The 13,421-nt window shown below is 50.4% G+C and overlaps 1 protein-coding gene across 4 annotated transcripts in view; it reads left to right on the forward strand.

Moving 5' to 3' along the window:
* Positions 1–3,592: 3,592 nt before the first annotated feature.
* The window catches only part of AFAP1L2 (actin filament associated protein 1 like 2), an 89,938-nt gene continuing 80,109 nt past the window's right edge, over positions 3,593–13,421 (forward strand). For 3 of the 4 annotated variants that reach the window (XM_039871149.1, XM_039871145.1, XM_039871146.1), the window contains exon 1: positions 9,150–9,168. Coding sequence is in view for 1 of the 4 variants with exons in the window: in XM_039871147.1 (XP_039727081.1) it covers positions 3,726–3,741 (16 nt within the window). In the remaining 3 variants the exon portion in view is untranslated. Of the gene's footprint in view, positions 3,742–9,149; positions 9,169–13,421 lie in introns of those variants that run through there. The other variant, XM_039871147.1, reaches the window with a different exon arrangement.

Below are 13,421 nucleotides of genomic sequence, written 5' to 3' on the forward strand. Positions count from 1 at the left end.
TATTTTACCACAACGAAAAAAATTAATTCATCCCTTTGAGGCTTGGTTCAAAGACTGCCTTCTGCCTGTTTCCCCCTGCCCCACACCCAACCAGACCTCGTGTCCTGTGGTATTCATCAATCTGAACCAGCAAAGACATTTTGTGCATGACTGTGTGTGTGCGCATGTGTGTATTTCTTTTCACAGAAACCCCGAGAGGGAATAAATGGAAGAGTCGTTGATCCATTCATTCAACAAGCATGGTAGAGTGTCTACTCTGTGCTGTGTACTATATTAAACCTGGGGACAGAGGACCTCCATGGCAGACGGCCTGGAGAAGCAGAGCAGAGCTATGCCGAGGAGGGGGTGGAGGATGATGGGGAAGGGGGCTGTCCTCAGAGGTGGTGTCTTTTGAGCTCGCTGCTGAAGAACGAGTAGGGATGAAGTAAAGAAGTAAAGAACAGTTATTGGGAACGGTTTTTGACAAAACGTGATTAGAAACGAGAGCCTGGTGGGAAGACAGAGATGCCGCTCAAATGCCTCAGGCCTACAAGGTGGTGACCTCGGTCAAGCGACTTACGGTCTCCCTGTGACAGTATCTGCCGCTTGGATCCTTGTGAGACTTAAACAGGATAAAGTTTATAAGGCAGCTGCCTTGTCGTAGGCACCCCCTCCTCACTGCCTCAGCTGTGGCTGAGGAACCGTCTGAGCTGAGAACTGGCTGAGGAATTATAGGAGAGCAAGCCCTTCTGGAGTTCAGTGCTCTGTGTCCCTGACACCTTCACCCACGCACCCAAAGGGCTTGATGCGCCCCCACCCTGCTGAACTTGGTGGGAACACCCACCACTGAGACTCCGGGATGGGGGTATTCAGTTTGGTTTTGGGGATGTCTGCAGAACAGCCCACTGCCGGATCCTGCATGTCTGGGGTGGGGTGGGCTGTGGGGTCGGCTGTAGCACTTGGAAGGTTGAGACTGAGCTGAAAACCAGCTCACCTCATCCCAGGGGCCAGAAATTCAGTGAGTTAGAATTTGAATGTGAGTGGCCCTTCTGCGGAAGTTGCAAAGCAACTAAAGACACAGGATTAAACAGCGCCCAGTTTGGAAAAAGTGGGGGTGGGAGGGGAGCAAGACTGAACTTTCCAGAGGCCAAGGATTCTTGTTGGTTTTAAGTTAAGTTTCAGTTTTATTCTTGGAAAAGGCAGTGAAATCCCATTTTAAATTCACTCTGCATATATTTCTGATTGATTTTTGTCTAGAAGCTCTAGGATCTGCCAAGTCTCCATCAATAAAAAGGGCTGGAGCCAGTGGGGGAAATGGGAGAGACAGGCATGAGCTACTTCCCCCCCACACACATACACCCCTCACTGGGCCTGCAGAGACAGGGTGCAGTTACAGGAAGTGCTTACTGAGATGGCCACCAGAGGACTTGCTAGGGTAAAGCCCTGTCCGGTTAGAACCTCAGGAAAGCCAGAACTGAGGGGTATGACGAAGCACCGGGTTTGGAATCAGGAATCCAGATTTTTGAGTACCAGTTCTGAAAGAGAGATTACGTGGTCACTTGGGTAAGGCCCCTAAATTCTTTGTGTCCTCATTTGTAAGTTGGAGATAGCTTAATCTCTACCTTTTATTCTTAGTGACTTCAGTTAGAGCCAGCCCCACCTAACCCCTTCTGGGAGAGTCAGCTCACCCCAGCTGAATGGGGCTGGACTGTGTTACATTTGTCTCATGGCCCTACTGACTGCTGGAGCTGGAATCTGGCCAAGAGTGACCAGTCACCAGATTTAAGGCTGATTTCAAAACGATGAGCTGCGCAGATTCTGAGAATTTGAAAGGAAACCCTCGGTCCTCTCTTCCCCATCCGGGTTTCTACCACCCCAGCAACCTCTCACCTGGTTGCTACTGCCCCCTGCTCTCCACCCTCCACTCAGCCTCTGAGGCACCCTCCCTTTTCGGTGCTGCCCAGTCCCCTTGGCTTTTAGATCACTTGGTATTCCCGGACCTCAAGCAGGCAGGTCCACCTGTCCGGCCTCATCAACTCCACTCCTGGCTTCTCCCATTTGGCTTCAGCAACACAGAACTCTTTAATCCTGAAACGGCTCACCTCTCTGCCTTCGTCCCCGCTGTCCTGTCTGGGAAGCTGCACTCTGCCACCTCTCTTGTCATCTCACTAGCTCTAACTTGTCTTTTAAAACTTAGTTCAGCCATCACCTCTTCTAGAAGACTTACAAGGCTTATCCAGGTAGTTCAGGGCCCACCACTGGGTTCCCATAACCCCTTGTGCTTCGGTCATACCAGAGCACCTACCTGGCTGCTGTCATTGTTCACTAGTCTTCACGCTCTATGTGATGCTAACAGACACCCCGGCATTTTCTAGGAGTGCCAGGAAAGTTTTGTGTGAAGAAACATCTGGAAGCAGAAGATCTGGGTTTAACGCCTGCTGTGTTCTTTTTTAGCTGTGCGACATTGGGCAAGTTATTTAACCTTTGTAAACCTCAGTTTCTTCAACCATATAGTAGAATAATTATCTCCATATCACAGGATTATTGGGGAAATTAAAGGCCTTAGCACTATGCCCGGCTTGTAGTGAAAGCTTCCTGGATGTTTGCTGCTAATATACCTAAGTAAAATATTTCTAAGTCTGCTGGGGCAGAGGTCTCCAAACATCAGCGCTAAATCTGCTGTTCCAAGAAATCTTTTGGAAAATAGCCTGAAGAACAAAAATCTCCCTTAAGTGTTCCTTCAAGGAAGTTGGGGGAGATCTGTCCTGCACAAACCATGACTGCGATTTTAAAGTGAAAATCTAAAAGTTCAAGGGAAAACATGGATTTCCTTTGGGCGCAGATGGGGGAGGACTTGGGTATATTGAGACGGTGGACGGACAGATGGCAAAAGATGAAGGACAGAATGTGTGGCGCTTGGTGGCAGCGGCGCGCGGTGGAGTTAGAGCCACGACGAGCTTCCTATGGAACAGATGCCACCCCGCGCAAGGCGGTCGGGTGCTGCGCCGCCCAGGAACCGGCTCTTGAAATTCTGACCCTTCTCAGGAGAGCATGGAACACCAGAGTGGACTCCAGCCCAAGGCAGCAAGTAGCCGTTTCACACACCCTCGCGTGTGCAAGGCAGAGATTGCCCAGAGAGGCTGCCAGAGGGTGGGAGGGATTCACGCAGAACTGGGGCGTGGGGGGGGGGAAGCAGGGTTCTGTTGTCCCCACTCTTTTCTCCTTGTCGCCCCTCGAGGAAAGCCAAGGGCAAAAGCGCGCTCGCCCAGGGGTCAAGCGGAAGGCGCTCTACGCAGGTCTCTGCCTCCCGCCCAGGCCTCAGTCTCCTCCTCCGGTCAGTGGGTTGGCATCCCTGCAGTTAGAGGAACAGCTCTTGAAGGCCCGCCCAGCCTGCCCCTCGCCGGAGCCTCCCCCAGAGTTTGGGCACATCCCGGTCTCATTCCCTCCCGCTGCCCCCGGGGCTTGGACGTGAAGGAGCTGCCAGGCGGCGGGGCGGGGAGCCAGCCCGGCTGCGCAGGGACTTGCGCGCTGAAGGTCCGCCCGGGTCTGCGGCGCAGTTCCTCCAAGGGCGCGGCACGCCGGCGGGATACCGGGTCCGAGCGCCCTGGGCGCGGCAGCCGCGCCAGGAGGTCCGGCCGCGAGCGTGACCTCACGGGGCGGGGCCAGCGCGGCGCCCGGGGCGCGGAGCAGAGGCCGGAGAGCGCAGCGCCGGAGCCGAGCGGCCGGGAACGCACGCCGAGGCCCCGATGGAGCGGTACAAAGGTAAGGGCACGGGTCCCCGCGCGGCGAGCACCCACTGCCCTCCCACCGCGCACTGAGCGCGGAAGGAGAGCGAGGGGCGGCGGGGGCGTCACCGCGTGCGCCTCACGTCCCGCTGGGACCCAGGTGAGAAGAGCCGCCTGCGCCAGCCAACCCCTGACCCGGGCCGAGGACGCGGACCGCAGCTGCGCCGCGGGCCGGGCAAGTGGGCTCCTCGGTGGCAGCCGCCGCCCCGGCCCTTTGATCCGCCCAGGCGCGGAGTGGAGTCGGCCTGGCGGAGCTCCTCACCTGTTGGTGGAGAGAGGGTGTGTTTGGCGCCCCACCGTCCACACCTGGCCGCCTCGGAAAGATGCTCGGGCCTCAGGAGGCCCCGAGTGAGGTCGGAACGGTGCGGGGCGACTTCGGGGTAAAGGGGCGAGTTGTCGGGTCCTCTCGCCCGGGCTCCAGCTGGAGTGGAGGGCTTCCTGCTGACCCCAGGAAAGAGCCTGCTTGGGGATGCGCTTTGGCGGCGGGGTGGGTGTGCAGTCCTGCTCCCACCTTGGTCGGGCCACCCCTAAGCGCCCAGCCGCTCCGATAACCGTCTCCGAGGGAGCTGGACTGGGTGCCCGGCAGGTGGAGCGCGTGGAGGCGTCCTGGCCCGAGGGCTTAGCTCAGTGCGCAGCCGAGCAAGTTTTGGATTTGGCCAGAGCCAGGGATCTTGGTAAAACTCTGGTGGGCGGGTCGGCCCAGGTCGTGCCCTGTGCCCAGTTCGCACCCGTGCTCGGAGCCCCAGAACTGAAGTCCAGAAGTCTCGGATTGCAGATCTTTCGGGAAAGGAGCTGCCCCTTAAACGGGACGCTGCGGGCGCCTCCTTATCCCCCTTTCTTTTAGGAAAGTCTCTTGCACTTTCTTGTCCTGGACTCGGTCTCTGCCAAACCTGACAGAGGAAATACCGTTTCTGTATTTATTTTCCCCGGGGAGGGAGTAATAGACAAATGCTCCGATTCTCACTCCCGGTAGTTTCTGTTTACTGAAATGGCATGAAGGAAATTTGGGGGACCGGCTTTAGTTCCCTCAACTAGTTGTGTCTTGATTTTTCCCATCGCTTTTTCTCATCTGGGTCACCTGCTTACAGGTGAGGGTGAAAGACCTCAATCCTAGACAGGGCTTCAAGTGTAAATAAAGGGTCTTTGCCCAGAGCAGGGAAGACGCCCTGGGGGACAGGGTTAAGTTAGTTGGCACCCTTCAGTTTCTTTCTGTGAGCCCTCCCTGGAGCCTCTCTCACATTTCTAACAGGTGGAGATTTTTTGTTTTGTTTTGTTTTTGTCTTAAATGTTGCTGCGATCAAGTCAGCTTTGTGCCTGCATGACTGAGTGCACCCTTTCGAAGTCTCAGAATGCTTGAGGAAGCGGCAGTCTCTCCTTATAAAACGGCAGGTTGCTGCTCCCTCCCCTGTTCTGCCTCCTCCACCCTTTGGGAGCGACCCTCTCAGGGAATTCAGGACCTGAGTTGCCCGCCCCCCGGAAGCGTTAGTCCCTGGGGTCCCTTCCAGCTCAGGGTCTGCCATTCCTGAATTGTGTTCGCTGCAGGATGCCAGAGCTACTTTTTCAAATCAGAATATTAATAGTTCTAAGTTAGAGCAAATTTGGGGTCCACTTTTCAAACATGTAGTTATCATCAGAAGGTTTTTGTATTAATAGCTTTTGACTTGGCCCTTGACCTGAGAAAGCCTTCTTCCTTATCTTTTCCTCCTGAGAGCTTAAAATCCTCCCACCCTGGAAGATCAGTTAAAGGCTTTTTGCCAACTGAAGGAAACTTCGTTTCCAGTTCGGAGTGTTTGTTTTTACTAACACGTGTATCTGCCTCATCATTTAGCACTAAATCAGAGTGATAACTGGATATATTCCAGAGTTATCTGAATTGCAGAGGCTAATCTACCTTATTTTTTAGTATTTGACTCCAGAGAAAAATCTCCATTTCAGGTTTCACTGGTGAATGCTACCAATACGGATACTAAGTACCTTTCAGCTGAGGAATTGGGGGGTTCCCCCACCCCCACCATGTAAAATTCCCCATTGTTTTGAGAAGCAAATGAATTGTGCTTTGAACACTCACTGAATTAAAATGTTGGTCTGTGAAAAATCAAGCATGTTGGGGCCCAGCTCCATGACCAGTGCAACTCTAACTAGAATCTTCGTTTCCTCTTGCTTGTCAGAGATTGAGGGCCCCTTTTTAAAGTAAGATTGGATAATTATGGAATGACTAGGTATAGTGGTTTTAACAAGAGTTAAATGGAAAAGCAAAATTTAGTTGGGCTGTCAGAACATATGTAAAAATTGTGAAGAATTATTTGTGATAATTTTAGAATTTGTTATTGAAATGCCTCATTCGATGTTTCTAAATTCCCAACTTTGAGCTCTGTCTCTCCCAAGTAGGTAGAATGTCTCATCACTGTCTCCAGATTCTCAAAATGTTATCTCTGAGTTGAAAATCTTATCAAGCAGTCAATGTAGGAGAAATTGTTTTCTATATTCTCCAGCCTGCAGGTTATATATTGTACATCCTTAAAACTAGCTTATCATTTGTAGGCTCTGGCCTGACTTTCCATTGTTTTGTGGGATGTAAAGAAATGTCTGGAGCTAAAGAATGGTGGGACTATCACCCTATGTCTAATGCAGAGATACATCCAGACTTTCTCCCCATTCCTTCTAAAGCATTCTGCTGGACTGCTGTGGCTTCTCAAGCAAAAACAAGAGTGGGGTGTCTTCCCAGAGAGAGGGAGCTTTTATGAGAGTTGTCATTTAAAGTGATGGTAGAGTTGCTATATCTTGTAGGTGAATCTCTTTGGTGTTGTATGAGCAGCGCTAAGGTCTACAGCATGCCCCGAAAAGGTTCCCATCCTTGGATGTTTACATATTTGTGACCCTCAGAAGGGCATCCTAGCATGACTTCTGAGCCCATTGGCTGAACTCACCATGTGGTCAGGGATTCTGGTTCCTGCTGCTCTTCCAGCTGGTGAGTGTGGCTGGGGCCAAAAGTGACTGACCTCCTATCTGCGGATTGCGCTTGGGACACATGTCCATGCCAAAGCTTCCTGAAATTGCATCACACTTGGACACAAACAGGCACAATTGAGATATTAATTTGGACCGCAGTAATTAGTTGAACGTGTAACCATTCTCCTGTGTATTCTTGTTTCTGAGTGGGATCACCTGATTCCCAGGAGAGGGCACTCAGTTTTAGGGTGCAGGTGAGCTGTGAAGAGGTAAGCCAGTAAAAATACTTGAAAGCTTATATAAAACTCCTGAGATCCATGGTCAAGAAGGACTGAAAAAAAAAAAGTAAAAGAGATGGGCTGATTGATAATACTAATTTCACCTACAGAGGAATCGTATATTATTTTTCCATGCCTAGGAGCTCAGGTTTTTCCCTGTTGAAGTTCTACCTAAGGCAGTGGCTCTTAACCTTAGCCACACCTGGGAATCATCAGGGGGTGCTTTCAAAAACATGGGTGTATAGGCCCCACCCAAGGCATCCTGAATTAATTGGCCCAGGGGTGTGGCATAGGCATCATAGTTTGTAAAGGTCTCCAGGTGATTGATTCTAACCTGTAGCCAAAGTTGAGAACCATTGAAAAAGGATAAGTAATTACATACACACCTTCTTCACCTGGAAAATTAAAAGCAAGTAGGGAGTGAAATGGATACTCTCTTTATACTCACATGAAGTGCTTTAACTAAATCTTGTGATACCCACAGAAATTGAATGTAACTCACCTTGAGCTATTAGAGGCTTTACAGGGCTGTGGGAACACTGCTTTAAAACAAGTTTCAGAATCCTAAGCTCAGGGTTTGCTCATGGTTGTACTTGACCTTGAGCCCTTCTGACTTTGAAGCTCTTTGTGTGGGAGCCCTTGATGCTTTGGAAGTGAAATAGACTGAAACAGAAATATGGAGAGGTCCCCTTTGGTGCTGCAAGGCCAGGCAGGGTGGGGGTATTCTGCTCTGGGCCCTTCCCCTCTTCTGAAGGGGTGGGAGCTCTGGGAACTGGGCTGGTTCCCAGCACAATTAAAGGGCCAGGAGAGGCCAGTGAGCTTCAAAGCTTGGGAAGCTGTGCCAGTTTTCTTCCAAATCCCTTTAATGATGGGAAATGTTTCTCTAAAGACTTCTGTCATTCAGAGAAGGGAGACTTTCCCCCAAGCCAAGGGAGGATGGCATGTCTGCGTGGAGCCCAGGCTGAGCAGCGGGCAGGGGGGGGTGTAGTCACAGTGCAGCAAAGAAAGCCATGACGGGAACCAGGAGACGCACGTGTTCTGTTTCCTTGTGGCCTGTCACTGAGCTCTCCAGGCCTCAGTTTCCCCATCTAGAAAACAACCTCTGGCATTTGTCTGTTTGACTTTCCGAGCACTCTTCAATACTACTTGCTCTGTGGTCAGTGAGGCATCTTTTGAGGGAAGAGGATGTCTTGAGGAGGAGAGGAAAATGAGGGAGGGAATGTGGGTAGCCCAACAAAGGTCAGTTTAGAATTGTGATTCTTATAAATAAAACCAATTTCCTGTTGAGAGCAGAGAGCGGCAGACTTAGTGGGAAAGAGAATGCCATTGGCCATGTTAGGGATTTGTTTCTCAAGGACTTTTGTGAGAACCCGTCTCCAAAGGTCAGTGCAGCCCAGAGCCACCCTCTGAAACAGGATTAGTCACTCCCATTTGAGAGACAGGTCAACTGAGGCCTAAAGAGATTAAGCAAGGACTCAAAGACAGAAAAAGGATATAATATCCCTGAGAACTGAGTTGTTAAAGGGTAGAATTCCTGTTCTCATAACGACAGGGTTTATTTAGAAAGAACTACTCAGAGCCATTTGACTCATTCCTTATCAGCATATCTTCAGCCAGGAAGGGACTAGCTAGCTGCTCAGTGATGCTCCTCAATCTTCAGCACCTTGCCCACATGCCTCCCCTTCCAAGAAGCTGCCTCTGTGTCCTCTGCGTGCTCACTATTTTAGGTACAGCCTTATCAGTGCCTGTCACATCGTAGGTACTCCACAAGTATGTGTTGAATTAATGTCACATCGTCTTATGTGCATATGTCTGTTTCTCCTGTTAGACTGTACTTCAAGACAGGGATCTTTCTCCATCAAGTGTCCCTCCTGGTGCACTGCCAGGCACATAGTAGGTGCCTGGGACTTGCTTGGGGAGTGAGTGAATGAATGAATGAATGAATGAATGAATTCATTCCAGGGAGTGAGAGCATGTATCCTCCCATGCTCTGGCCCTCAAGAGCAGACCTGGGTCACAAAGGGAAGCGCAGCACAGTGTCAAAGCCAAATTCCAGAAGTGGAGGAGCATGCAGTGGCCGCTCAGGGCTTTCTCGACTTGAGCCTTATTTCTGTCTGTTCCAGCACAAGGGTGTTGCTGTCTGGTGGTACAGAGAAGGATCCTGCAGGTTTCTGCTTGTGAGTATGAGCCTGCCTGTGCCCTCTGCAGCAACTCACCTGGCCTCCAGGGCTCCTGAGGGTGCAGACCTGGCTCTGCCCATGCTCTGGATAGAAGGCTGAGGGATCTCGTGGAGCTGGGCGCCAGCCTGGGCACTCAGGGGCTCAGAGTTCTAATCTGGCCTTTGCCACTAACTCGCTGTGTGACCTTGGGCAAGTCAATTAATCTCTCTGGGCTTTGTTTCCTCATCTGTACAAATGAGGATAATGATTACTAACTTGCTTCACTGGCTGCTTGGTGGAATAACTTGTAAGAACTACTGGCATATACTTCAAGAAGGAGCGATGTTAAATTCAGGGGAGTAGATGCCCTGAAACCTCTGTGACATGGTTCTGACCTCACCAGTTCTTGCTTTCTTTGAGGTGGGGAGGGATTCCTCCCAGTTACCTTGGGCACTAGCTATGGCCATCATGTGCTTTTCGAAGCTATTGGGAGCTCTGAGTTGGGGATGCTCAGCTTGTTCCCAGGCAACCTAGCTTCTCAAAAAGAGCATCCATATATTTCCCTGGATGCCAGCTGGAAAGGCAATGGGCAAGGCCTCGTGTGGAGCCACCTCCTAGCCCTGCCTGACTTTTCTCTGACGTCTCAGTAAACTGATACAGGAGAGTCCCTTACATTCTAACGAGAACTTCAAGCTTGTTACTAACTTTTCTGTCACTGGGCTCTCACTTTCTCCCTAGTCTTAAACTAACCAAAACCCCATTGAGAGAGAGGAGTAGGGACAATGTATAGAAAAAGTAGGAGCCGGCATTACCCTGGATACATTGCATCAGACTGGTGCAAAACCAGAGTGAGCCCAGAGAACCTTCGTGCCATGTCTCTTGGTATTAAATATTAGGCAGGAGTGGGGAGGAGTGCCAACACCAGCAGCAGCTCTGCTGTTTTCTAAACAGACCCCCGAGTTCCTTCTCACTTCCTTGAGCCCCACCTCCCAGGGACTTCAAAGACAGCTGCAGGCCCGGTGGAGTGTGGTGAGCTCTATACAGATACTCAGGCCCAACAGACTGAGAAAGGAGAGTCAGCTATTAGCTCAGTGAGAGCAACCTGCCGCTTGCCAGAAGGGATCTTTAGAAGTAGCTTTCCCCAAAAAGGGCTGCTGACTATCCTGGTTTGCCTGGGACTCACCTGGTTTTCCCACCGAAAGTCCAGCGTCCCAGGAAACCCCTTAGCCCTTGACAGACAAGAGTGGTTGGCCACCCTGTCCTTAGGCCTCAGCTTATTAAAAGGCCCTAAAACAAGAATTTGGTGTCTCCATAGCAAAGATAAACTGGAGCCAATCATTTAGTCTCTTTGACAAGAAAGCAAAAGTTCAAGACTTAGAAACTAACGGTAACTAACCACGAATCACACACATCAGTACGTTGCGTAGAAGAAGCCAGACACCCACACACTGCCTGATCCCATTTATGTGACTTCCTAGAAAAGGCCAAACTATAGGGAAAGAAAACAGGTCAGTAGTTTTAGAGGCTGAGGTTGGAGGTAGGGGTTGACCACAAAGGGGCAGGACAGAAATTTCTGGTATGATAGAAATCTTTATTTTTCAAATCTTTATGCTGGTAGTGGTCATGCAGCCTTGGGCATTTATGAAAACTCAGAACTGTGTAACAGCTTTTCCTTTTTTTTTTTCTTTTTTCCTGTGTGTAAATTGTTTAAACCCAGACAGCTGAATTTAAAATAAACCCTAGCAGTTTGTGATGCTGTGGCCCGCTGGAGGTGGTGACTCCAGTGAGCGCACGGTGGCCATCATAGGTTTTAAACAGAGCCTGTGGTCTTGGCATGCTCACGCCGGCTGCGATTTGAAAGTGCAGAAGAAGAGGGTGAAGAATTTTGGCACAAAGCAGAAGGACTGACTGCTTGATGGTGTCCTAAATGCAAGAGACTTTTCCCGCAGGCACACACAGTGTAATGGTAGAAGGTGTCCCTCTACTTAGCAAAGGACAGACAGGTCTCCTGAAGCCCAGGCAGTGATGATCCCAGCAGGGCCAGGGCATGTCGAAGTCTTAGCTCCAGTTCCCACCCTGGGACTCCGCCGCTGCGCACACATGGACCTAATGTATTGACTTTGGCAGGCTTTCTTCACGTCTTTTTTTATTTACTTCCACCAATAAAGTTATCGAATTGGGATTGAGTGCCCAAGTCTGCACCATAATTTTTCCTGGCTGACTTCTTGTTTTTGGCAGTCTTGCTTGTCTAGGCTAGCTAGGGTTGATTTTGATTTCAAGGGAGAGCCCATGATTTAGCAAAATAATGTGCTTCGTGTCATGTGGCGTAAGGGCTCAGTCCTGTTTCCAGGCATGGGGAAGCCTCTTGATGCAAGGGCGGAATCAGCAGCCCTCGCTGCATCAGTCCAGGAGACCGAATGTGGAATCCCGTGAGAATGAAGGGGCCTCACTCTGGTGGTCCTTGCAGAATCTGAAGGTCTTGGTGGTCCTTGCAGAATCTGAAGGTCTTGGTGGTTTCCATTTAAATAAAAAGACATCAAAACCCGAGTCGAATTGGCTCGTTCTTCACGTGAACTGTGTCTGGCTCTGTGATCCACAGTGCTGGATTGTCCTTAATTACCGCTTGTTAGAGGGCTGGAGAACTTCCATCCATGAGGACCACATGGGCCCAGATCACCGTCAACCATGACGACACAGAATTTCACAGGTGCAACTCTTCCTTTTTTTTTTTTATGTCTATAGCACCTGGTCTTCCTAGGTGGTCTCCCATCCAAGTACTAACCAGGCCCGACCCTGCTTAGCTTCCGAGAGCATCTCTTCTTAATTGCCAAGTATGTCCAAGCCACTAGTCACCTAAAAACATAGGTCTTCCACCTGTTTTGGGCGTATCCAGGAAGAATTGTGGAATTGCAGTTGGGGTAGCTCGTAGTTCTAATCATCTCAACTTTTGGGGGCGACCTTGAGGTGTGTGGTGTGGGGGGAGGCAAGAAATATTTTTTTGTGCACATTTGAAGTGAAACTTCCCTGATACACAGTCAGGCCTGGCTTGTGGATGGTCCACATTGGAAGGGCCAGGTTTGGGGCAGCCCAAGGCCTTGTGTGGCGTCCTCTTCTAGCTCGGTCTTTGAAGAAATGGAGTTTGAGTGCAAAGATGGGAGAGCTGCAGAGGAGAAGCCAGGAGTGCACGGGTGGGGAAATTCCAGGTCCTTCCTTACCTGGATGGCAAACCATTGCTGCCATCTCCCCCGGGCCACCCTGGCACGCTGGCATCCTTTCGGGTTCTGGGGACTGTCTTAGCCTTCCTGTTAGACCAACAAGCGGGAATCCTGCCATTTCCTTCCATCCTCCACCTCCCTTTTTTCTCCCCTAGTTTTTATACAACAGGATTTATTCATGTAAACGGTATTCAAGTCCCCAGATGGGGGGAGAAAAAAAATTGTGTTGAATGGGCTTATTGTTCAGAGATTTCAGTGACTTCTTTTATTTCATACCCACAGTCCTAGAACATATTGAGCTGATTTGCTAAAATTCAAATATGGTCCTTCTGGAAGGGACTCTGCTAGGATGCTGGGACTTAATCGGGTGGCAAGTTTGCTTGGGGCATCTCATCTTCATGTTTACGGTCTCCTTGGAGGCAAATATTTTCAGCTACAATCTCAGACTCCTTATGAGCTTGAGATGGTTACCACCCTCCTGCCCTGTGCATTGTCAGGCCTCTTGTGGCATCTCCTTCTAGCACATTCTTTGAGGAAATAAAGATAGACACCACCATTCAGTACTGCAGTTAAGAGAGGCCCCTGTGGCTTCTGCTTGGCAGTTTTCAGCACAAGTACAAGAAAATAAGGAGTGGTGACGTGGCAGATCTTGGGCAGAAGCAGCAATTATCAACTTCACGCCTACTGTTCAAATGCCTGATACAGCGGGGCTGGTCCTTGACAGGCGTGGTGCAGCTGGATTTCGTGTCTTTTAGATGAAGTCCCTGCAGTCAGCATTGCTGCAGTTGTGGCCGAGGGTCCGGGAGTGTGTGACGGTGGAGTGTGGTTGTCTGGATGGCTGAAACACAGTTGCCTCGTGTCAGCTCCAGGTGTCTGGGAAAGCCACCGTGGATACTTCAGCTGGGAGAGGCTCCTGTCCCTCTGGAGACGGTGGAAGCCTGTCTCTGGTTGAGGTCAGTAACGTTCTAGATGCCCTGAAAGTTAGTCTGTGGCAAAGCAGGTCAGGTCGCTGAGAGAACTTGCCACGCGCAAGCGCGAGTGCCCTCGGACGTGCAC

Source organism: Pteropus medius, unplaced genomic scaffold, assembly GCF_902729225.1.
Source record: "Pteropus medius unplaced genomic scaffold, Ma_sr-lr_union100, whole genome shotgun sequence".
Taxonomy (NCBI): domain Eukaryota; kingdom Metazoa; phylum Chordata; class Mammalia; order Chiroptera; family Pteropodidae; genus Pteropus; species Pteropus medius.